Source organism: Eretmochelys imbricata, chromosome 2, assembly GCF_965152235.1.
Source record: "Eretmochelys imbricata isolate rEreImb1 chromosome 2, rEreImb1.hap1, whole genome shotgun sequence".
Lineage (NCBI taxonomy): Eukaryota > Metazoa > Chordata > Testudines > Cheloniidae > Eretmochelys > Eretmochelys imbricata.
Window position 1 is genome coordinate 228,752,624 of NC_135573.1, and position 26,885 is coordinate 228,779,508.

Genomic DNA, 26,885 nt, shown 5'->3' on the forward strand with positions numbered 1-26,885 from the left:
GGTGGAACGCTCCCAGCCCCATATAAGGCGAATCGCTCCGGGGACTGGCTCCACCCCCACTTGGAATGTGCCGCTCCCGGCTGGCCAATCAGAGCCCCGTATCCCGCCAGCCAGCCAATGGCCGGGCCGGGGGTGCGAGCGGAATGCGGTGTACTGTGTAGCCGCGGGAAGGGAGTTTCCCAGCCTGTTCGGCGCGAGCTCCTCGCTGGGAGGGGATGTAGCGGAGGCGGCTGCTGCAAGGCTGCGCCCTGCCCATTTGCCCAGTGCCCGCCCCCAGAGCAGCAATGGGGCGTCGGGGGCAACGGGGGGCAAAGTAGGATCTGGGGCCTGCTGCCTAGCTGGAGCCCCGTGGCAAGCTGCGTCTCCTGTGTCGGTTGATGCTGGTCGCGCAGCCATCGGTTTGAGTAAACTTCTCAACAGCTGTTCCAGAGCCACGTGGCAAGAAACTGTCCCGTGAGTTCGGGAGGATTTGGTTTATTTACGTCTGGATTTAAAATAAGAGAAGGATGCAAGGAGTGAGGGAAGATGTGTTTAGGGACCGGCCAGCGCCAAATTTCCACACAAAGACTGCCTAGCTTTTGATCAAACAGAGTGAAGAGCCATTCTGAAATGTCCATTTACGTTCGGGGAGGGAATAATTTTAAAGGATTTGCTCTTCATGAAAATAATTTTCATCTGTTTTTTGCCATATACACATGCAACATAATGCAACAGCAATTTTGATCTTATTTATTAGCTATTCTTAGGATATATTTAGACTTGAAATTAGAGGAAGGTTTCTAACCATCAGAGGAGTTTCAGAGTAACAGCCGTGTTAGTCTGTATTCGCAAAAAGAAAAGGAGTACTTGTGGCACCTTAGAGACTAACCAATTTATTTGAGCATAAGCTTTTGTGAGATACAGCTCACTTCATCGGATGCAAACTTATGGTCAAATAAATTGGTTAGTCTCTAAGGTATATCAGAGGAGTGAAGTTCTGGAATAGCCTTCCAAGGGAACCAGTGGGAGCAAAAGACATATCTGACTTCAACATTAAACTCGATAAGTTTATGGAGGAGATGGGATAACATGATTTTGGCAATTAGTTGATCTTTAACTATTTATGGTAAATAGGCCCAATGGCCTGTGATGGGATGTTAGATGGGGTGGGATCTGAGTTACCCAGGAAAGAATTTTCTGTAGTATCTGGCTGGTGAATCTTGCCCATATGCTCAGGGTTTAGCTGGTCGCCATATTTGGGGTCAGGAAGGAATTTTCCTCCAGGGCAGATTGGAAGAGGCCATAGAGGTTTTTCGCCTTCCTCTGTAGCATGGGGCACAGGTCACTTGCTGGAGGATTCTCTGCACCTTGAAGTCTTTAAACCATGATTTGAGGACTTCAATAGCTCAGACATAGGTGAGAGCTTTTTCGTAGGAGTGCGTGGGTGAGATTCTGTGGCCGGCGTTGTGCAGGAGGTCAGACTAGATGATCATAATGGTCCCTTCTGACCTTAGTATCTATGCATCTAGTTGGAAGATGAAATAAAACTGAAGTACATAGTATGAAATTAGCAATTTCTTTTGGACTGAGGAGCTGAAGCCTGTGTTAATCTGTCATATCAACATGCTAAAGCCTCAATCCTGTACTGAGAATAACACATGTGCAGAGGTCCACTCCTGTGGTTCTCTCTACAAGAGTAGGGCCTCAGATTTTGTGGGCCCTTTCTATACTCATATGGTCCTTACTATAGTAACTGAGGCCCAGATACACAAAGCTATTTAAGCTAACTTCCATTGATTTCAATGAACCTTTGGGGATCTGGGCCTAAGCGCCTTAGGTTCTTTAATCCATTTATCCTCATAACATCCCAGTAAGAGTAAAAATACTGTGTAATCCCCATTTCACAGATGGGGAATCATTGACACTAAGCGACTTGCTTACGGTCACACAGGCAGTTGAACCTGGGTGTGCGCAGGGCCAAAAGTGGTTGCTGTGTTTGGTCACTGAGGCACTCCTCTGGGCAGCTCCTGCCCGACTGGAGCACAGGGAGCCTGGGACTTCACAGGCAGCCAGTGAGTTCCCAGCCCACTTTCCCAGCGGTCTCCTGCTGAAGAGGCCTGGGAGGCAGGGACAGAGCGAGAGGTTTGTATGAGTTGCCAATGGCAAGAGTTGGTGGCCGCACTGTGAGGCCATCAAAAAATGTGTTGTGAGAACCTATCTAGACACTGTTACCAAACAAATTATTATTATTGCAGTAAAGTTATTATGCTGATCTCTGGTTTATAAGAGCAAGCTTCCAGAATTTTGTGTATATGTTACTGTTGAGTATCAAAACACACTTCAAACAAGTCAATGTAATAGTTTATAATTGCATTTATCATATTACTATGTCCTTATGAATCACACTTTTCTATTATCTCTCATTTAGTGTCAATCGGATATAGTCATAGTAACATAGAAAGCCCATTCACAGTACTATCAATGACTTTTCATTCTTCAAATCTTAGCCCTTAGAAACGTTTATCATATAGCTGTCCCTGATATCAGACCTTTGAAGGTAATATTAATAATACCCAGAGGTGCATATTTAAAGGAGGCTAACAAGTACTGTAATGTAAGGTGAAATTGTGACAAAATGGGAAATTTTTGAAAATTTTTTATGAAGCCTGTGTGTGCCTCAGTTTCCCCTGTGTGTTGCAACGTTACCTAGGGAGTGGAAAAGGGCTGTTTGCTCTCTAGGCAGGAAAAGAGACATAGATATGAGTGTTCCTAGCTGTCTGGATCTTGGTCCCCATATCAATGGAGCCTCTGAGAAGACAGTGGTAAATCCAATTGCCTGGCTGATACCTACCCACCAAGGACCCAGAGGGGTATGGATTTTCCTGCCTTTCCTTAGAAAAGCTGAGCAACAATCCCACAGCTCAAGATCAAAGGACGGGAGGTATGAGGATAAGCCTGGTCTTTTGGAGGCAGTCAGGGCTCTGACCTGCGGTTCTGACCAAGGCGGTCAGATGATCAGAGAGACAGAGCTTGAACAATGGAGTTCACTACAGCTTGGCTGGGCACTGTGCTACCCAGAATGGACTGTGCTTTAACCTTCATTCCTCTATGCCAGTGGCTCTAACCTTTCCAGACTACTGTACCCCTTTCAGGAGGCTGATTTGTCTTGCATACGCCCAAGTTTCACCTCACTTAAAAACTACTTGCTTACAAAATCAGACATAAAAATACAAAAGTGTCACAGTGTATTATTACTGAAAAATTGCTTACTTTCTCATTTTTACCATATAATTATAAAATAAACCAATTGGAATGTAACTATTGTACTTACATTTCAGTGTATAATATATAGAGCAGTATAAACAAGTCATTGTATGCAATTATAGTTTGTACTGACTTCCCTCGTGCTTTTTATGTAACTTCTTGTAAAACTAGGCAAATATCTAGATGAGTTGACATACCCGCTGGAAAATCTCTGCGTGCCCCCAGGGATACATGTGCCCCTGGTTGAGAACCATGGCTAACCCAAGGACTTCCTAAGATGTGTTCCAGCTGACTAATAAACCCTGCTGTTTTACAACGCTGTGTGAATGTCACTGCGAGTCCTGGTGAAGTGCACTAGTCCCTGAAGAGTGTACAAATGTTCAGTAGGGGTCTGTCTCAGTTGGACTCGCTGAACGGCGCTCACAGTGTGAAGCAGAAGTGGTGCAGGCACAGAGGTCTAGTCTAAGGAGGCAGAGACGCCACATGACGTACCCTGGAGAAAGTCAGGCACCCGGAAGGGCTTCCTCCTAGAGACTCTTCTAAAGCTAGGGCCATAGCACCAATCCTGTGTATCAGTGTCAGAAATATGTGCACATTATTTGTGCTTTGCCAGCTGCAATCATCAGTGATTTCTGGGGAGGTTTGCCATAGTGCAGACACCATAATATAGAATAACGTATTCCGTGCCAGCTATCATGGTCTTTGTAAAATAGAGAACAGTGTATACAGATGTGACAACAAGCTATTCCTGGCAGCAATGTGAAAGCAGATAATAAATCTTATTAAGCACATTTTTTTACGTTTTCAAATTATATAATACTATGTCAATAACCACTGCGTAATTTATTGGAAAAAAATCTTTTTTCAATTATCAGATTTGCTTTTCTTTGTGTTGTGCTCCACAGTAATTTTCAGTAAGCACTTTACATTGCTCTGTACCTTCAGAGACAGAAACATTGCTCAGTAACAGCTTTTTTCTTTGAAGTCCTCTTCATTAATCTGCAGTGGTATTTTTGTTGTGGTTTCTAATGTTAGAGGAGAGTGCTCCTGTTGTTTTTCTACCAGGACTGATCATTTATTCTGATTTTAGATCCTGATTATTTTTGTCAGAAACAGTTGCTTTAGATCAAATGAACCTTTTACTAAAAACTAAATTCAACAGCCCACATGTGCTTTTCTGGAACTTTTTTTTTTTCAAAGGAAATTGTGTATTTGATTTAATTATAAATAAAATCAGGCAAAATTACAAAACTATTGTGCTATTTTTAAAGTGGAACAAACTTTCATAGAATCAGAATATCAGGGTTGGAAGGGACCTTAGGAGGTCATCTAGTCCAACCCCCTGCTCAAAGCAGGACCAATCCCCAATTAAATCATCCCAGCCAGGGCTTTGTCAAGCCTGACCTTAAAAACTTCTAAGGAAGGAGATTCCACCACCTCCCTAGGTAACGCATTCCAGTGTTTCACCAACATCCTAGTGAAAAAGTTTTTCCTAATATCCAACCTAAATCTCCCCCACTGCAACTTGAGACCATTACTCCTTGTTAAATCTGACTGGTAAAAGTCAGCCATGCCTAGTTTATCTTATAAGTTTCTTTTCATCCCATATCATTCTTTTCTTTCTTTCACCAAGGCTCACTGATCTGTATAGTTTATTTCAAGTGAATAAATGCATGGTACTATCAAAGTCCTTCCCTAGATCGGAAAAATGCATAATGTCAGAAACTTAATTACGACAGTGTTAAACATGATTTTGTCCTAATTGTGTATAAGGACTTTCACGTTTAGGCATGTGTTTGCGGTTGTGGTAACTAGGGGTGAGGGCCAAAGGCCGAGGCTAGACAATTTAGGGCCATATTCTGGCCTGAGATTCCCATTTTTACACCAGGTCAGACAGCCCATCCCCCTCATCACATGGAAAACTTTCAAAAATGTATTTTAATGAACTGGTCAGCTTAACAGCTTTTCTCTTCTTTATTGTGAGTCTGACTGTGTAGTTATGAAGTGAGAATTTTCTAATGTTACGAAGACCCATGCACAACAAGGGTAGAAGACTTAAATTTCCCCTTACAGATCAGCACATTGGCTCACTTGCTAGTCCATTCCAGAGATTCTTCTTAATGAATATTGGATTGTGACAGAGTGTGTGGGAGTTATATGATGTGAACCAGCAGCCACTAGATACTATGCTGAGACCATTTTTCACTTGTGACTGAAGCAGGCAAATTGACTCAGAGAGAACTTGGAACTTGGAGAAGTAGGAAGTTGTTTGCCTGCCCTTCTGGTCACAGAGACGAAAACAACTGTAGTCAAAATTGAAGGACTATTCCTCTGTATGCCCTGTTCTGAAGTTACATTTATTGAACAAGTAGCTGCTACATACATCATTTAGTTTCTGTAGTTTGCTTATAAAGAATCTATTTTAATTTTAAAATAGATTTGAGAAGCTTCAAGAGGTTAATATCTCAATGAAAATTATGAGAATTATAACAGTATGTAAAGTCTAAGTCCTCAATCCTGCAGCCACTTAGACACATGGTAAATTTTAATCATGTGAGTAATCCCATGGACTTCAATGGGACTACTCAAGTGCGTAAAATTAAGCATATGCTTAAGTGCTTTGTTGGATCAAGGTCTTAAAGAGAATGGATTGTTTTTGAAAATAGTCCTGTGAGTACAACAGAACTACCAACATAAGCAGTGTAATTATTTACTCATGTAAATATTTACTGAATGTTACCAAGGTCAGTATTTACTCATGTAAATATTTACAAGATGGGGACTGTTTCTGAAAAAGAGAAGCTTTATCCAAACGTACTTAAAATGATGGTTGAGATTTTCAAAGCTGATTAATTAATGACAGTTATGTGTCTAAATCCCCTAATCAGATTTGAAGGTATTTTTTTTTTCATTTGAGATTATTTTCCTAGCACCTCAGATGCTGTGTATTTTGTCAGGTTTCAGAGTAGCAGCTGTGTTAGTCTGTGTCTGCTAAAAGAACAGGAGTACTTGTGGCACCTTAGAGACTAACAAATTTATTAGAGCATAAGCTTTCGTGGGCTACAGCCCACTTCATCGGATGCATAGAGTGGAATATATAGTAAGAAGATATATATATATAAATATATACACATACAGATAAGTTGGAAGTTACCATACAAACTGTGAGAGTTTTTCTCCCAGCAATAAGTGTGGGCAGGTGCCCTTCAGGAAAGAGAGTTTTATCGTAACTAGTTAGCCTCTCACAGTTTGTTAAATTTGTTAGTCTCTAAGGTGCCATAAGTACTCCTGTTCTTTTTGTATATTTTGTGTTCATCTTTTCTGTGTAACAAATTTTTTATGACAGTAAGTTATAAAACACATTTTTGTACATATTTTTAGACAGTTACTTGCTTTGAGAACATTTATTTCAAATCTTGTAGCATAATTTTTAAAAATCACACTATATTTCAAATACTGATATCCAGCACGTTTTCACAGTTATGTGTAAAGAAGCAGACATCATTTTAAGTATAAAAGGAGCTAAAATTTGTTTGAAATAATTCTAAATGCACAACTGTATTTACAGTAATTTACTTTTATTATAGCGATCACAGTCATATCTCAAACAGTCACTTTATGACCTAATGTCTCTGCACCGTAGCTAAGTACTAAGGGATTGTACTTCCTTGGAATAATGGTTCTAGCTAGTCCAAGTTAACTGGAAGCCTGATGGTAACGTTGCATATTCAGCATGGAATTTTATGAAGACTTGATGTGATGTCGCAGTAAATGAAGCAATGTTTGTATCCTAAAGAGGAAAAGAATATTAAAAAACCAATTCACATTTTTAAACATTTCCCTATGACAATATAATTAGGTATAAGCAGAGCCAGTCTGATATGCAGGCTGCCCGTTTACCCATTAAAAAAGCCACATGTGGTTTAAAACCTGTGGTCCCAATTTTCAGTTCATTCACTGCTGCACTTGGCAGTGGAGCACAGCAGGTGGATTTTGCCCACAGGCCGTTATCAGCATCATTTGGAACGCAAACAAAGCAGATGAGTTCTGAGAAAAAAAAGTCTTGATGCAGCCCAGTAGATGTCACTATAATATCTCCATTTGAAAGGACTAGAGGACTTCCTACTAGAATGCGACAGAAGCCCAGTTTATTCAGCTTTTTTTATTGTCCATATATAATTGCTGTCAGAGTTAGGTAAGCAATTTTAAAATCAAATGAGTAATAATGACTTTTAAAGAACTACTACAAGAAAATAAAGAATACATACCATCCCACAGTATGGTCCAGTCCGTGGATAGCTAGCATCTGACCCATTGTAAAGTATCAGGTAGTTCCTAGTACAGTCACCTGGGTCATCAATGCTGATGAAAACAAAGTTAACTGTAACAATACGTCCCTGGGGGGCAATAATGATCCATTCACAATCAGTATTGTTCTGGTAAGTTGCGGGATAGTCAGGGCTGGCAAATGAACCAGTGTTTCCATATAAGGTTCCTCCACATCCTGGAAACAGAGGGTATTCATTAGTTCTAAATGTTTATTTCTACAAAATACTGTACAACGCAGTTGCTTTATACCAATATTTTTATAGGTTCTTTTCCATGGGGTTAGCATTCAGGGATGGTGGGAGATAGAATGGTCTGGAAGAATGGCAAGAGACAAGATGTGTGAGGTAGTATCTTTTATTGGTTTCAGAGTAACAGCCGTGTTAGTCTGTATTCGCAAAAAGAAAAGGAGTACTTGTGGCACCTTAGAGACTAACCAATTTATTTGAGCATAAGCTTTCATGAGCTACAGCTCACTTCATCGGATGCATACTGTGGAAAGTTTAGAAGATCTTATTATATACACACAAAGCATGAAAAAATACCTCCTCTCACTCCACTCTCCTGCTGGTAATAGCTTATCTAAAGTGATCACTCTCCTTACAATGTGTATGATAATCAAGGTGGGCCATTTCCAACACAAATATTTTACATTTGGGGACAGAACGCCACTAGCCATCACCTTCAGCCCCCAACTAAAACTCCTCCAACGCATTATTAAGGATCTACAACCTATCCTGAAGGATGACCCAACACTCTCACAAATCTTGGGAGACAGGCCAGTCCTTGCCTACAGACAGCCCCCCAACCTGAAGCAAATACTCACCAGCAACCACATACCACACAACAGAACCACTAACCCAGGAACCTATCCTTGCAACAAAGCCCGTTGCCAACTGTGCCCACATATCTATTCAGGGGACACCATCACAGGGCCTAATAACATCAGCCACACTATCAGAGGCTCGTTCACCTGCACATCCACCAATGTGATATATGCCATCATGTGCCAGCAATGCCCCTCTGCCATGTACATTGGTCAAACTGGACAGTCTCTACGTAAAAGAATAAATGGGCACAAATCAGATGTCAAGAATTATAACAGTCATAAACCAGTCGGAGAACACTTCAATCTCTCTGGTCACGCGATTACAGACATGAAAGTCGCTATTTTACAACAAAAAAACTTCAAATCCAGACTCCAGCAAGAAACTGCTGAATTGGAATTCATTTGCAAATTGGATACAATTAACTTAGGCTTGAATAGAGACTGGGAGTGGCTTAGTCATTATGCAAGGTAGCCTATTTCCCCTTGTTTTTTCCAACCCCCCCGCAGACGTTCTTGTTAAACCCTGGATTTGTGCTGGAAATGGCCCACCTTGATTATCATACACAATGTAAGGAGAGTGGTCACTTTGGATAAGCTATTACCAGCAGGAGAGTGAGTTTGTGTGTGGGGGGCGGGGGGTGAGAAAACCTGGATTTGTGCTGGAAATGGCCCACCTTGATTATCATACACATTGTAAGGAGAGTGATCACTTTAGATAAGCTATTACCAGCAGGAGAGTGGGGTGAGAGGAGGTATTTTTTCATGCTTTGTGTGTATATAATAAGATCTTCTAAACTTTCCACAATATGCATCCGATGAAGTGAGCTGTAGCTCACAAAAGCTTATGCTCAGATAAATTGGTTAGTCTCTAAGGTGCCACAAGTACTCCTTTTCTTTTTATCTTTTATTGGAGCAACTTCTATTGGTCATGGAGACAAGCTTAAGCAGAGCTCTTCTTCAGGTTTGGGAAATGTACTCAGACTGTCATAGAATCATAGGAGATCAGGATTGGAAGGGACCTCAGGAGGTCATCTAGTCCAACCCCCTCAAGGATTGAACTCACAAGTCTGGGTTTAGCAGGCCAATGCTCAAACCACTGAGCTATCCTTCCCCCCCTCCGTTTGTCACAGCTAAACAAAGTGGAACAGATTGTTTAGCATAAGTAGTTAACAGATATTTCAAGGGACCATTCAAGGTGAAATGGCCTGTTAACACCTCTCCAATCATAGGGAAGAAAGTGTGGGGAAGCGGCTCTAGCAGGGTTGGTAGTGGGTTATAGATTGTTATAATAAGCCATAAATCGAGTGTCTCTATTCAGTCCATGATTTTCAGTGTCTCTCAGAGTTCTACATTTAAGCTCCCAGGCTTCTCTTTTGAAAGAGTTGTGCAGGTTTCCTTTGAGGATGAGGACTGATAAGTCAGATATAGAGTGATCGCATTGTGAAAAGTGTTCACCCACAGATGATGCGGTATTTTTATCTTTTATCATTTTCCTGTGAGAGTTTATTTGAGAGCAGAGTGATTGTCTGGTTTCACCCCCATTGTAACCCATATAGCAGTGGTGGGCACCCTGCAGCCAGCCAGTGCCACTTCCCGCAGATCCCATTGGCCAGGAACGGGGAACCACGGCCACTGGGAGCTGCAGGCGGCCATGCCCATGGACAGTCAATGTAAACAAACTGTCTCACAGCCTGCCAGCGGATTACCCTGATGGGCCACAGGCAGCCCATTGGTCACAGTTGCCCACCACTGCCATACAGGGTATCATCAAACAGCTACAACCCATACTTGATGGGGGCTCTATCCTGAAAGAAATCTTTCCTGAACCCCCTCCTCTGGCCTTCAAACATCACAGCAACCTCTCCAAGCTCATCATCGGAAGCAAGCTCCCCACAAACCAGGACGCACTGACTCAAAGCAGCACCAGACCCTGCCAGAACAATAGATGCAAAACCTGCAGCCATATCTCCACTGCTACAATGATCAGCACTCTCCCACACCTTTCAAGATCCATGGGTCCTACCCATGCCTATCACAACAAGTGGTGTTCCTCATCCAGTGCACTAAATGCCCCAGTAGCAACTATGTGGGTAAAACCAGACAATCACTACATACAGGAATGAACTCACACAGGAAAATGATAAAAGGTCGGGAATGGAAGGGGCAGACCAGTTACTTCTCATATCTGGCGCTCTGGGTCGCTGCTCTGTGCAGCGCAATGGCCCACCCTGCCCTGTCTGCTCCCTGCCCAGGCCTGTCTGCCGGGGACAGGAGCCAAGCGAGCTGGAAACATGCTGAGGGGAGGGGGCCTCTGACTCACTCGGCCCCTGTCCCTGGCAGCTGGTCCTGGGCAGGGAGCAAAGGGGGTGGGGTGGGACACTGCCTCCCCAGACAGGCTCTCTCTCAGGTAGCCACCATGCTGCACTGAGGCAGTGACTGGGAGCGGCCAGCTTCAGCTGCGTAAGAAGTGGCTCCCTCCTGCTGCTAGAGAGAGTGGCCAAACGTGCAAAGACAGAGCCCGTGCCCCCATCCCTGTAAGTAACTCTGGTGGAGCGGGGAGGGGGCAGCGGCCCCAGGTTGGGCACAGGGCAGGGAGGTCACTGGGTGGTCATGTGTCCTCTCCCTTAGATTGTGCCCCCCTCCCAGTATCGGGAGGTACAAGTTGTCTATGGGCCATAATGTGGTCAATGAGGAGTTTCACTTAAAACTGGTGGTATGAAATGACCTATTTATTTGGCTGATTTGACACAGAATAACCTAAAATGAAAAAGATGGTATTCAATTTTCCCATATTTGAAGTAATCTAAGGCTAGTCTGGATAATGTTTAGTTTCACCTCTTGTTCACTGAATTAAAAATGCTGTGACTTTCAACCTTCAGACCTATTATTCTGCACAATTGCTAGATGTGATTACCAAGTTATCACTGCCTTACCAGTTGGTGATGAAGTCCAAGTGATCTCAAATCCATCGCGAGCAACTAAAATGTCACTCTTGAAACGCAGGTATACAACATGATTTTCAGGGAAGATTGGATTGGGCACAGTGTTTCCGCAATACCTGCCAAGTAGTGGGGAACCTGCATCACTACCATTTCTGACCTTTAAAGGAATACAAACCCATTGTTAACATTACATTCATTTTCATGGTGTACAAGGAAACAAACCACAAGCAGGGAGCAAAGGATTTGATTCTTATGTATGGCACAACTGAAGTTTCATTGTGAATATTCACAACATGTATTTTTCTATCTTGCTGCAAGCTGCTGCTCAGAAAGGAGAGAAGGCAGTTAACCAGTGTCTATAGGCTTTCTAAATTATTGCACAGAACAAATACGGCCAAAATTTTTAAGCTCAACTTCATGGTATAGTACATTTTCCTTTTAATTAGAGTTGGTTGCTTAATGCCTAAGCTTTATATTTAAAATATACCCCTATACGTTTTGCTGCTGTTGAGAAATCTTAATATCCCAGATACGTGAATACTGCCTCTTCATCCTGCTAGACTGAAAGCAGAGATGGGGTCATGCTACAGAGTTCAAACCCATCTCTAGAGGAGGGTGAAGTAAGGAGTGTAACAGAGGAGAAATGAAGATAAAATCCTTCCACAGAAGAAACTTCTGATTTCCGGCATCTGAACAATTTGCATTAGAAACTTAAGGATATATGTGTAAAACCTTCACCACTCTCAAAAAGAATGAGAAAATGGCTTTATGTGGTTGGTAGGAATCTTTCCCCTCAATCCAGAAAGTACCTTTTCAGCTACCCTACATCTTTCACTACAGATCAAATATCTACTATTTTCGTATATTTTTTAAGAGATTTTAGCACTTATGTGCTGGCTGATCAGCCTGTGAGTCTGTAGATCTGTTTTTCCACAGACGTTAACATCAAATGTAAATTACACTATCTTGAAGCTTTCTCAGTGCCTAGCAGACAGCGACACCTGGATGAGGAGCAGCTAGTTGATGATGAAATTATCTAGCCGTCTGTTTTAGAATTTTATACTGCCATCCATCACTGTAGTATCTCATCACCTTCAGTGTAAAATTGATAGCAATAGTGAAGTCTCTAATGTCCATTTAGATAGGGCTTGAGCCAAGCCTATTGAAGTAAAAGGAAAGACTCCTTCTGATTTCCATGGGCTGTGGATCAAGTGCATAACAAATAATTTCTCAATACCTCTAAGAAATCCAAAGAACATCGGCTGCTGTCCTCCAAATTGAAAGCATGGAAAAAGAGAGAAATAGTGTGATTCGGAGGAGCCTGTAGAATGATGGTACAATCCAAATTATTGGGATGGAGACCAGGCCAGCCAGGGCTCTTCAGATAACCAAATGACTGATTATATTCTCTGCTGCAACCTGTTTGGGGTGCGGGGGCGGAGGAAAAACGAAACATTTGTAAGCCTTACAAATTTCTGTGTCATTGCTTGTTTACTCTCCATAGTGAACAAAGAATCTGTAGGCATATGCCTCAAAAACTTCTTCAAGGCTTACCTGCAGTCTGATAGGTAAACCTGACTCTGTTATTAATCATGTATTCCTCTGATTTGAAAGTCACAATGGCAGTCCGACCATAAGAATAAAACTCGGGGACTGCAAAAGTTTCAGTGCCACAGAATCTATTGACCTGTCCATGGTTACCCTGGAATTAAATAAATATAAGTAACTTACAAATTGCAGTTAAATGGTAATTCCCTTTATCTATTTACCTTTGGGTGATCTTATTGCAATCTGATATGTTGCCATATTAAAATTTGATTAAAAATCTTGTCTTTCAGATCCACTCTTATGCAAAGTAAACTCAGCATTATGAACTCCCTGGATGAACAGCTTATACTTTCACCACACACTTTTTGTGTGTGTATTTTACATTTAAAAAGGGGGAAAAGTCAACTAAACTAAAAGGTGAACTATAATGTAAACCAAGTTTATATTACAGAGTGTTTTGCTTCTGTCTTGCCAGGGCAGCATTTTATAAAGGCGTTATGTATCAGAAGGGTAGCACTGTTAAGTCTGTATCCACAAAAACAACAAGGAGTCTGGTGGCACCTTAAAGACTAAGATTTATTTGTGCCTAACCTGTTGTGGGTAAAAAACCCACTTCTTCAGATGCATGGAGTGAAAATTACAGATACAGGCATAAATATATATTGGCACATGAAGGGAAGGGAGTAACCTTACAAGTGGAGAACCAGTGTTGAAGGCCAATTTAGTCAGAGTGGATGTGGTCCACTCCCAATAATTAAGGAGGAGGTGTCAATACCAACAGAGGGAAAATTGCTTTTGTAGTGAGCCAGCCACTCCCAGTCCCTATTCAAGCCCAAATTGATGGTGTTAAGTTTGTAAATGAATTGTAGTTCTGCAGTTTCTCTTTGAAGTCTGTTTTTGAATTTATTTTTTTTGAAGAATGGCTACTTTTAACCACATCCACTCTGACTAAATTGGTCTTCAGCATTGTTTCTCCACTTGTAAGGTTACTCCCTTCTCTTCATGTGCCAATATATATTTATGCCTGTATCTGTAATTTTCACTCCATGCCTCGAAGAAGTGGGTTTTTTACCCACGAAAGCTTAGGCGCAAATAAATCTGTTAATCTTTAAGGTGCCACCAGACTCCTTGTTTTTATAAAGGCATTATCTTTGTCATCAGTAGCTAGTTGCAATAGTCCATATTCTATATGTTCTTAGGTATCAAAATTGCATTTTTTGTTACATGTATAAACATTCAAGAAAAAAATCCTTTTTTACAATTAAATTTAATGTACCATTTTGCTACAATATTTTCACAGTGTAAAAATTTGAATTTTAACTGCATTTTGATTACTGATGGTAATAGGTAAACCAATGGAGATTGGGATCAGGGTTAAAGGCTTACTGCTATATCCCTGACATTATTTTTATGTGTACTTTTTATACAGATCACACTCTAACATTTCCATAAAAGTAATGTAATATCTAAATATGTTAAAAATGACATTCAGCCACCACTAGAGGGCAACCAAAAGTTAACAGTGATTTTCATGCCCAAATTGAAACAACAAAAGAAGGTTTAGTCATATTTAATACAATGGAAACAAACTGTTTCTTTCTGTGCCTTTGCCATAAACACCACTTTTTGCAAGTACATTTGTTTTTATCGTGATTCTTGAATAATATGATATAAAGTCTGTTTATGAAAGCCTACTATTGGGCAATATTTAATGAATGTTAAGTTTGGCGGAAATATGGCTTGATGTAATTATGAGAAGTTACATAGCACACAGTGAGTGAAATGTCCCATGTGCACAGGATTTGCATAAAGCCACTTATGAGACTTACGTGATAGTGCATAATGACTTGTATGGGCCCCCTGTATAGGAATGAATTTAATCCAGTATCATTAACACAATGACTCGCAGAACCCCCAAACAGTGATACTTCTATTTTCTCTGGTCCAAACAAGGTGAGAACTAGATGTTTGTTACTAACTTTTTTGACCAGTGACATAAATTGTGCATGTCTTACCATTGTTGGGTCCTGGAACTCTAGATAATTCTGAGAGCAGTCCTGTTTGGAGTGGAGGTGGAATGCCTCTACCACCAGTTTGACTTGCTGCTGTGGTGGGGCGTCAATGATCCATGTGCAGAAAGTAAATGGTGGATAGGCATTAGGAAAATTAGGTGACATTGTGGTTTGTGGGGTAGAAGTTGCATTATATGTTCCGCCACACAATCCTGTTGGAAGCAATAACAACTTAATTAATTGTATCTCGATACCACAAGGCGTGTGAAAAAGCTGTCCACCTCAGCAAAACTGCTTAATTGTTTATTGGAATTCGTTATGATTTCACATTGATCTTTTGATGATTCTTTAGAGGCAAAGTATAAATAAAAAACACTCTGATCATGGTGTCAAGCTACATCTATCAATCTCTGTGCCTGCATATGTTCTACATGCAGAGAAATGTTTGTTTTCCATATTCTCAGGATACATATTAATCCTCTATAGTGAATTGTTCTCATTTTGCTCTTGAGGCTGACAACCATCCTGCAATCAAAAGAGACTGGACTGCAGCTGGAATCCAATGATGCTGCTTTTAATTTGATCACAAGACACTTCGCAGAGTTATGCAAAGTGCACCTACCCACTACCTACACATTTCTCTTTGGGGTAAATAAATAAACAAACAAATAAAATACTTACGATCCACAATGGCGTAGGTAGCATTGAAACCTGCCCTTTGCACAGAACTATCTGTGACAAACTTCACCATCAAGAAGTTATTGGTAGAAAGAAATGGAGCTGGCATGGTGGACCCACAAAATGTGCCAGCTAAATTGGCATTTTCATTATCTCCATCATACAGCTAAAAGGGGAGAAAACACTGGATACCTCACTAATATTTTTGGCACTTGTGCTATTTTAATATAAATATATTCGTAAATAGATTAACAAAAGTCTAGTTCTCTGAACTCTTGTTTGACTTTACAGTTTTAAGTCCCTTTCCTCCCATTAATGAAAGGAAGATGCTCTTGGGCTTTCATAAAAATTGCTGATTATCATAGTTCACATCTTCAAATAAGCTAATTATCTTAGAAAGTGTGATCTTATTATTTTAGATCCCTAATTCAAGAAAGCAGACAAAAATTTAAACTTTTTGGTTGGGGTGGGGGAGTTCATTTTTTGATGAAAACTCAAACATTTTCAGTTAAATGTTTTCACAAAAGTGTCCATTTAATTGAAAAGCAATTTTCCATCAAAAATATTTTGGTGGAAAATTCTTGACTAGATCTACAGTATACTCATCTTGATGCTGGGAGCCAGCATTTCAGAATGTCCTGCTACGTGTCTTGCCTACTATGTACTCATATACAACAGAATGGAGTCAAGACGTGAGGATCCATTATTTGGATTTACCTTTTCATAAGTTTTAAAATAAGAAGTGCTTTGAAACAGTTTGGTAGGATAAAGTAATTCTTTAAGTGTTCTTTCAAAGTATTTGACTTTGTCTACAGTGTAAGTTCTATTTTGTTTGTGGCATTTTATATAGTAAGTAGGCTACACATTTATATTTACAATTCAGTTAAATCCTGAAAGTGAAACCTATCCCCACTGAAGTCAATAGCAAAACTCCCCTTGACTTCCCAGTGCCTAGGATTTCACCTTGAGTCCTTCAATAATTTATCATACTGCAGAACTTTCATTTTCAAAAACAAGCAATTTAATTTCTCTGTGAAGAAGATCTCCTTCTACTGATTAAATTTTAAATCTCTGATCCAACATATTGAACAAAGTAGTTTATATATATCATGATTAGATTAGAATACGGTTTCTCTTACATTGACATAATCATATCTGCATCTTTGAGAAGATGGTGCTTCAAGAACAAATGAGGTGAAGGTGAGGTTGATCAGCTTGTTTACAGATGCAGCTATGATCCACACACATTCCAAGTTTTTGTCATATGTGCCATCCATGTCAGAGTCTGGAGAGCCAAAGCTGTAACTTGAATTTGTCAAATAACCGCCACAGCCATGCTGAGGTCCTGTTAAACAAGCAGAAATAATTAAGTAAGGCCTGATAGCTACTTACAGTTGAAACCTTATTTTAATTTCACATCCCATATTTTTCCGTCATACACAGCAATATTTAATTGCCTTTCAAACAAAGCTATTGTGTGGACTATTTGAATGATTAAAGTGCCTGCTTTGAACACAAAGAGCGCTATATAAATGTGAATCATGATCAGGTATGGCAGACTGATTTAAGAAGGGCAAGCGATTGACACCTACAGTACATCTGGTTTATCCCATGCATATTTCTCTGATATGCTTTAAAGGAGTATCTATAAAAATTCATATGAATAAACAGAATTTAGGGAAGGTATAGAATAACGATGTCATGGGTCAAGTTGTCAAGAGTTCCTAAGTCATTTAGGTACTTCTGTACATGTCACCCAATATGAATATAGTAAATAAATACATATTTGAAACCATCTGCTTAGCATGAGAGGATGTTATCTGACTTCTTGAAAAGACAGTCTGACCTTCCCAGTCTCCAAAGAAGCTTCTAGAGAAATAAGAACAGGAATGGAGACCATGGTTTTCAAAAGAGACAAGTTATTCTTGGTGCCTCAGGTTTTGAGTTCTTAGTTAGAGACACCATAAAGGAACTTGATTTTCAGAGGGTGGGTGCTCAGCACTTCCTGATGATCAGGCCCCATTAAGGTGCCTCTCACTGAGCATCCATGACTAAACACTTTTAAAAACGTTGTACTTTAAAAAGCTTTTTGAAAAGGAAGCAGGGAGGTAGAGGACAGAAAAACAAAAGAAGCATAAAGAACAAGGTGTACTTGTGGCACCTTAGAGACTAACAAATTTATTTGGACATAAGCTTTTGTGGGCTAAAACCCACTTCATCGGACACATGCAGTGGAAAATACAATAGGAAGATATATATATATATGTATATATATACACACTGTGACAGGGCAAGGGCAGATGGCTATAGAAAAGTAGAGGGAGATAGATATATTAGCTCCAGGCTAAACAAATCCCTGATACCAGGATAAGTGAAATGGCAGCTGCTTCAGGTCAATTAAGATACCTGGGGCCAATTAAGAACTTTCCAGAAGGCAGGGAGAATGGTAGGTTGATTGGGACACCTAAAGCCAATCGGGCTGGCTGAAACTAGTTAAAAGCCTCCCAGTTAGTCAGGTGGGGGTGCATGTCAGGAGCTGTGGGAGGAAGTTGTGCTGTTGGAGAGGCTGAGTAGTATACACCATATCAGGCACAAGGAAGGAGGCCCTGAGGTAAGGGTGAATTGGATCTTGAGGAAGTGAGGGCTGCTGTGGGGGAAGTAGCCCAGGGAATTGTACATGTCCTGTTTGTAAAAGGTCAGCTACCATAGCTAATACTATTAGGGTCCCTGGGCTGGAGCCCGGAGTAGAGAGTGGGCCCGGGCTCCCCTCCCCCCACCTTTGCCCCCTGATTAATCACTGAGACTGGGAGACAACAGAGACTGTGTCAGGAAGGATAACTTCTCCTCACCTCCCTTGCTGGCTTATGATGAAAATGGCTCAGTAGACTGTGACCCTTGTCCCTAGAGAGAGAAGGGTTACGTGGAGGGTCACAGTGAGCCTCTGAGGCTAGCGAAATCCGCCAGGAAATGCGGGACCCATGGAGGCAAGGACAGAGCTTTGTCACAATACAGAGAACATGAAAAAAATGGGTGTTGCCATACCAACTCTAACAAGACTAATCAATTAAGGTGGGCTATTACACTTCAATGTAATTCTTACCAGCTGCTCAGTTTCTTACATAAAGCGTGGAAAAAGCAGTAGTTCTTTCAAATGGACTTTTTATCCATTGTCTAGAAAGAATTCTTTGGACAGTAGAGGGCACTTTGACTTTGAAAATCTAGTTAATGATACCCTTCCCCCATCTATGTGGAGGTAGTACACTCTTTTCCAGATTTTCAGATCTGGGTGCTTAAAGTGACTTATGAGGTCCATGCACAGGATTACACACGGCCTGATTTTCAGAAGTGCTGAATTTCAGGAGGTCTTGCACCTGCACAGCACCTTTGAAAATCAGGCCACTTTTAATTAGATATCTATGTCCTTAACTTTAGTTACCCAGATTTGAAAATTTGTCCCTATAATTTATAAAAAAAAATTGTGCTGAGTCAAGTGTCTTTTAGACATAGATGATTATCCAGTAGATTGGACACTCCTCTATTAACCTCTAATCCATTCCCAACCCAAGTAAAAAGTACAGAATATTTGCAGAGACATTTGCTTGCATCTTTTCTATATTCTAGTTTCCTGGTGCTTGACTGGTTCACAAGGCACTAGTTAAAATTGACCAGCTTGTTAAAATCATGCATCTTTCTCTGATCTCTTTGGGGATTCTTGTTCGATTATCTAACTCACACACTGGAATATAGTAGGCATCGCTAACGCTTTTCTTGTCTCATAAAGAATGCCTGAAAAGTTTGCAAGATAGGCAATAACAGTCGATCATCTCCCACAATGAATGCTTTTACAACAGTAAGATAAGCAAAATAATTTACTTTTTGTGGCAAAGCAACCAAATGTAGTTAGATCCAGAATCTCATTTGCATGTGTAAAATATGACTTTCTTCCGGACAGCGGATGTCTTAACCTTGACACACTGATACATTTCCAAGCATATAACTCTAGACACTGCCTGAGCTAGTGTTGCAAAGGGATAGTTCTGGAGTAAAATCAGCCTCCAGTCACCAGTATTGCATCAGTATCCATGTGCTAGGGGCAAGAGTTCTGCAAGACTGTAATAATTAAACCAGTGTGACTAAGTATAAAAGTCATCCTGCTGTTCCAACTGAAGCTGGGAAAACTCCACGCAAACAGAAGCTGATTTAAAAAAAAAAAATCCTATTCCACTGAGGGACTGTAGACTTCTTTATCACTAGTAATGAATAGGGAACACTTATAATAGGAACAGAATGAAAAAGACAAGGATTAGTTGGATCTAATCCAGCTTTGTGTACTAAAGAATCACACATTTGGACGAGTCCTAAAATAACTGCATTTCTAATGCAGAACTTTAGAACAAAGAGAGGGGAAATGGGACCAATTAATTATGAGCCAAAAAAGATACTTAGGAAGACTAAATCATCAAAGGTGAGACTACTTGTGGGATGGGGTGCTTCTTTGCTACATTCTTCTCCCTGTTTGTACTTTTTCAGAATAAATATACTTTTTGAAATAAAGTTTATTAGGGCTTGATCCTGCAAGAAGCTAAGTACTTTGGCCCTCATCTACCAAAGCACTTAAAGACATACTCAATTTTAAGGTTTCAGAGTAACAGCCGTGTTAGTCTGTATTTGCAAAAAGAAAAGGAGTACTTGTGGCACCTTAGAGACTAACCAATTTATTTGAGCATAAGCTTTCATGAGCTACAGCTCACTTCATCGGATGCATACTGTGGAAAGTGTAGAAGATCTTCTTATACACACAAAGCATGAAAAAATACCTCCCCCCACCCCACACTCCTGCTGGTAATAGCTTATCTAAAGTGACCACTCTCCTTACAATGTGTATGATAATGAAGGTGGGCCATTTCCAGCACAAATCAAGGGTTTAACAAGAACGTCTGAGGGGAGGGGGGTAGGAAAAAACAAGGGGAAATAGGTTACCTTGCATAATGACTTAGCCACTCCCAGTCTCTATTCAAGCCTAAGTTAATTGTATCCAATTTGCAAATGAATTCTAATTCAGCAATCTCTTGCTGGAGTCTGGATTTGAAGATTTTTTGTTGTAATATCGCAACTTTCATGTCTGTAATTGCGTGACCAGAGAGACTGAAGTGTTCTCCGACTGGTTTATGACTGTTATAATTCTTGACATCTGATTTGTGTCCATTTATTCTTTTACGTAGAGACTGTCCAGTTTGACCAAAGTACATGGCAGAGGGGCATTGCTGGCACATGATGGCATATATCACATTGGTGGATGTGCAGGTGAACGAGCCTCTGATAGTGTTGCTGATGTTATTAGGCCCTGTGATGGTGTCCCCTGAATAGATATGTGGGCACAGTTGGCAACGGGCTTTGTTGCAAGGGTAGGTTCCTGGGTTAGTGGTTCTGTTGTGTGGTATGTGGTTGCTGGTGAGTATTTGCTTCAGGTTGGGGGGCTGTCTGTAGGCAAGGACTGGCCTGTCTCCCAAGATTTGTGAGAGTGTTGGGTCATCCTTCAGGATAGGTTGTAGATCCTTAATAATGCGTTGGAGGGGTTTTAGTTGGGGGCTGAAGGTGACGGATAGTGGCGTTCTGTTATTTTGTTTGTTAGGCCTGTCCTGTAGTAGGTGACTTCTGGGAACTCTTCTGGCTCTGTCAATCTGTTTCTTCGCTTCCGCAGGTGGGTATTGTAGTTGTAGGAATGCTTGATAGAGATCTTGTAGGTGTTTGTCTCTGTCTGAGGGGTTGGAGCAAATGCGGTTGTATCGCAGAGCTTGGCTGTAGACGATGGATCGTGTGGTGTGGTCAGGGTGAAAGCTGGAGGCATGTAGGTAGGAATAGCGATCAGTAGGTTTCCGGTATAGGGTGGTGTTTATGTGACCATTGTTTATTAGCACTGTTGTGTCTAAGAAGTGGATCTCTTGTGTGGACTGGACCAGGCTGAGGTTGATGGTGGGATGGAAATTGTTGAAATCATGGTGGAATTCCTCAAGGGCTTCTTTTCCATTGGTCCAGATGATGAAGGTAAAAAATCCATTACAATCTACATACCACACAGACTATGCTGACAGCTTGTGCCACACACTCTCAAAGAAACTGCGGAACCACCTGATCAACATCCTCTACAGCAAACAGGGAAAGATAAAGAATGAGCTCTCAAAAATGGATACTCTCATAAAAAACCAACCTTCTACACAAACTTCCTTATGGCTGGACTTTACTAGAACTAGACAAGCCATTTACAACACACACTTTGCTTCTCTACAAAAGAAAAAGGACACTAAACTTTCTAAACTACTACATGCCACAAGGGGCCACAGCAATGGTTCCCTCAACCCACCCAGCAATATTGTTAACCTATCCAACTATACTCTTAGCCCAGCAGAAGCAGCTGTCCTATCTCGGGGCCTCTCCTTCTGCCCCTCCACCCCCACGAACATGATACAGTTCTGTGGTGACCTGGAATCCTATTTTCGACGTCTCCGACTCAAGGAATATTTCCAACATACCTCTGAACAACATACTAATCCACAGAGACCTCCCTACCAACACTACAAAAAGAAGGATTCTAGGAGGACTCCTCCTGAAGGTCGAAACAGCAGACTGGACTTCTACATAGAGTGCTTCTGCTGACGTGCACGGGCTGAAATTGTGGAAAAGCAGCATCACTTGCCCCATAACCTCAGCCATGCGGAACACAATGCCATCCACAGCCTCAGAAACAACTCTGACATCATAATCAAAAAGGTTGACAAAGGAGGTGCTGTTGTCATCATGAATAGGTCGGAATATGAACAAGAGGCTGCTCGGCAGCTCTCCAACACCACTTTCTACAAGCCATTACCCTCTGATCCCACTGAGAATTACCAAAAGCAACTACAGCATTTGCTCAAGAAACTCCCTGAAAAAGCACAAGATCAAATCCGCACAGACACACCCCTGGAACCCTGAACTGGGATATTCTATCTACTACCCAAGATCCATAAACCTGGAAATCCTGGGCGCCCCATCATCTCAGGCATTGGCACCCTGACAGCAGGATTGTCTGGCTATGTAGTCTCCCTCCTCAGGCCCTACGCTACCAGCACTCCCAGCTACCTTCGAGACACCACTGACTTCCTGAGGAAACTACAATCCATCGGTGATCTTCCTGATAACATCATCCTAGCCACTATGGATGTAGAAGCCCTCTACACCAACATTCCACACAAAGATGGACTACAAGCCGTCAAGAACACTATCCCCGACAATGTCACGGCTAACCTGGTGGCTGAACTTTGTGACTTTGTCCTTACCCATAACTATTTTACATTTGGGGACAATGTATACTTTCAGATCAGCGGCACTGCTATGGGTACCCGCATGGCCCCACAGTATGCCAACATTTTTATGGCTGACTTAGGGGACGAGAGCTGAGGAAGCGTTGTTCTAATGCCCCTACTCTACTTGCGCTATATTGATGACATCTTCATCATCTGGACCCATGGAAAAGAAGCCCTTGAGGAAGTCCACCATGATTTCAACAATTTCCATCCCTCCATCAACCTCAGCCTGGTCCAGTCCACACAAGAGATCCACTTCCTGGACACTACGGTGCTAATAAACAATGGTCACATAAACACCACCCTATACCAGAAACCTACTGACCACTATACTTACCTACATGCCTCCAGCTTTCATTAGGACCACATCACACGATCCATTGTCTACAGCCAAGCTCTAAGCTACAACCGCATTTGCTCCAATCCCTCAGACAGAGACAAACACCTTCAAGATCTCTATGAAGCATTCTTACAACTACAATATCCACCTGCTGAAGTGAAGAAACAGATTGACAGAGCCAGAAGAATACCCAGAAGTCACCTACACCAGGACAGGCCCAACAAAGAAAGTAACAGAATGCCACTAGCCATCACCTTCAGCCCCCAACTAAAACCTCTCAACGCATCATCAAGAATCTACAACCTATCCTGAAGGACGATCCCTCACTCTCACAGATCTTGGGAGACAGGCCAGTCCTTGCTTACAGACAGCCCCCCAACCTGAAGCAAATACTCACCAGCAACCACATACCACACAACAGAACCACTAACCCAGGAACCTACCCTTGCAACAAAGCCTGTTGCCAACTGTGCCCACATATCTATTCAGGGGACACCATCACAGGGCCTAATAACATCAGCCACACTATCAGAGGCTCATTCACCTGCACATCCACCAATGTGATATATGCCATCATGTGCCAGCAATGCCCCTCTGCCATGTACTTTGGTCAAACTGGACAGTCTCTACATAAAAGAATAAATGGACACAAATCAGATGTCAAGAATTATAACAGTCATAAACCAGTCGAAGAACACTTCAGTCTCTCTGGTCACGCAATTACAGACATGAAGGTCGCTATCTTAAAACAAAAAATCTTCAAATCCAGACTCCAGCGAGAAACTGCTGAATTGGAATTCATTTGCAAATTGGATACTATTAATTTAGGCTTAAATAGAGACTGGGAGTGGCTTAGTCATTATGCAAGGTACCCTGTTTCCCCTTGTTTTTTCCAAACCCCCCCAGACATTCTTGTTAAATCCTGGATTTGTGCTGGAAATGGCCCACCTTCATTATCATACACATTGTAAGGAGAGTGGTCACTTTAGATAAGCTATTACCAGCAGGAGTGGGGGGTGGGGGGAGGTATTTTTTCATGCTTTGTGTGTATAAGAAGATCTTCTACACTTTCCACAGTATGCATCCGATGAAGTGAGCTGTAGCTCACGAAAGCTATGCTCAAATAAATTGGTTAGTCTCTAAGGTGCCACAAGTACTCCTTTTCTTTTTACTCAATTTTAAGTAAGTACGTGGTCCCATGGAAGCCAATGGGATTGAGTCATGAGTGAACATAGACTAACTCACACAGCACTCACAGTTGTCAGATTTGCTAGCCCGCTACTCACCGGTAATGGAGCCATCTTTTCCTATAGTTATTAGCTTCCATTTGTTTGTGCTACACTGGGAGAAAGGAAATTCGGGCCTTATGATGGTGCACTTCATTGAGCATGGTGCTGGTATCAAACGAAGTCCCATGATAGCAAAATATGAATAATCGAAAAGCAGCTAGCCATGGGTATACAGTATGAAATGCACTGACACAAAGGGGAAAACAGACCCTACACTCTTATTACAGTAAATTCATCCTGGCTAGAATAGCTGATATGGCACTTGTGAGGGGATAAATTAAGAAAGATGTATTTTGCAGTTAATAAAACAGCTTTTTCATCAATAGTGTTTATAATGCTTAGTCTGCTCAAACTGATTTGAGATAAGTGGAGAAATTTACAGAATATTATAACAACTTCATGGATATCTAAAATGGAAACCAGCCAAGATGTCAAGTAGCCTGCATTAAGCAAAATGCAGAGCAGTATTTGTTGAAAAGCTATTTATCTAAGGTAGGTTTTTCTTCAGTGGAGCAGTGACAAGTTTTATATCTGCTGAGGATCTGCCCCAGGTGTCGGAGTTCTTTGTTTTGGGCCTCCCTCTTCTCCTCCCACTCTACCTCATCATTACAAAGTTGCTATTGATGACCAATCACATATGTCCATGAGAGATTTTTCAGCTGCCCATTCTTTCTGAGGAGCCAGTAATCTGTTCTTTAACTGTCCGCTTCTCCTTTTCTCATCTACCCAGCGTGGAGCCATTTGTGCATGCTGAACATTTTTGAGTTTGTTTTGCTTTGGGAGAAGAAATGGTATAGATCTTAAATAGCTGGCATTTCTGAGAGGTGCATGTACTATTGAGCTAAAGGACAACTATGTGTGCTTCAAACACATTTAAAGGATGTATTCTAACTGTGCAATGGAGTGCACTGCTAAACTTCTTCAGCTGTCTCACAAATGCATGCTTCTGAATAGTTATTTCTTCACACATATTGCAGTAACAAAGGTATATTTATAAACAGAGCAGAAAGAGTTAATACACTGAATAGTTATTATAAACATGACATGATTTGTTTGTGTTATAAACAGATCAGGTGGTGTTATAAATCAGTGGTTCTCAACCTTTCCAGGCTACTGTACTCCTTTCAGGAGGCTGACTTGTCTTGTGTACCCCTAGTTTCACCTCACTTAAAAACTACTTGCTTAAAAAATCAGACATAAAAATACAAAAGTGTCGCAGCACACCATTACTGAAAAATTGCTTGCTTTCTCATTTTTACCATAGAATTATAAAATAAATCAATTGGAATATAACTATTGTACTTACATGTCAATGTATAGTACATAGAGCAGTGTAAACAAGTCATTGTCTGAATGAAATTTTAGTTTGTACTGACTTCACTAGTGCTTTTTATGTAGCCTGTTGTAAAACTTGACAAATATCTAGATGAGAAGATGTATCCCCTAGAAGACCTTTGCGTACCCCTATGGGCACACATATCCCTTTTATAAGCAAGATATTTACCTGCTGGACATTGCAACAATCTAGAACAACTGACTGACTAATTAGTAAAACATATATTAATGATAACTCTTTATATTTATATATACTTACAAATCATTTATAAAGTATGACTGACATTGCAATGAACCATATTGAACATGGCATGGTGTATTTCTGTATCCATCTGAAGGTGTATTTCAAAACTGTAATTGGGATAATATCTAGACCAGCAGTAACATTGAACAAATAAACACAAAAACAATGCCTCATTTTCAAGATCAGTTAGTATTAAAAGGGAATTAACAGGACTGTAAAAACCAGGGGAGTCCAGATCTGTTTTTGGTTTTTCTATTGCACTTATCACTGTAATATGTAATGGCTCTGATCCTGCAATTGGATCTGTACAGACAGGCCCATGTGCGGAGTGTCAGTGAAGTAGATGGGACTGTATCTTGACCCCAGGTACATGCACAAGAAATCAGTGGTAGGATTGTGGCCTCAGTGATGAACAGGTACACTAGTGGTAGCAGTAGTGGACTTCAGAATGAATCCAGGTCTATGAAGCTGTTGGTTTTTTTTAATTTAGTAACAATGTCAGCCATGGTGAGAAATTTAGCAAATATGTGGGTATTGGGATTACTCCACATTACTTCAGAGTAGCAGCCGTGTGAGTCTGTATCCGCAAAAAAACCAGCGTACCTGTGGCACCTTAGACTAACAAATTTCTTGTATTCTTGTGAATGTATGTGTGTAAAACTACCTTTTTCCTTTTGGAAAATATATTTGGTACTGAGAGGGGACTTAATGTGGACAATATATTAGAGACCAAGCTCATCCTTACACAAGATAGAA

At 41.0% G+C, this 26,885-nt stretch overlaps 1 protein-coding gene across 1 annotated transcript in view; it reads right to left on the bottom strand.

Moving 5' to 3' along the window:
* Positions 1 to 6,925: 6,925 nt before the first annotated feature.
* The window catches only part of CUBN (cubilin), a 219,163-nt gene continuing 199,203 nt past the window's right edge, over positions 6,926 to 26,885 (bottom strand). The window contains exons 60-67 of the mRNA XM_077809433.1: positions 16,718 to 16,923; positions 15,582 to 15,744; positions 14,904 to 15,112; positions 12,895 to 13,042; positions 12,578 to 12,759; positions 11,332 to 11,497; positions 7,512 to 7,747; positions 6,926 to 7,033 (exon numbers count right to left, since the gene is read on the bottom strand). Coding sequence (XP_077665559.1) covers positions 6,926 to 7,033; positions 7,512 to 7,747; positions 11,332 to 11,497; positions 12,578 to 12,759; positions 12,895 to 13,042; positions 14,904 to 15,112; positions 15,582 to 15,744; positions 16,718 to 16,923 — 1,418 coding nt within the window. The remainder of the gene's footprint in view (positions 7,034 to 7,511; positions 7,748 to 11,331; positions 11,498 to 12,577; positions 12,760 to 12,894; positions 13,043 to 14,903; positions 15,113 to 15,581; positions 15,745 to 16,717; positions 16,924 to 26,885) is intronic.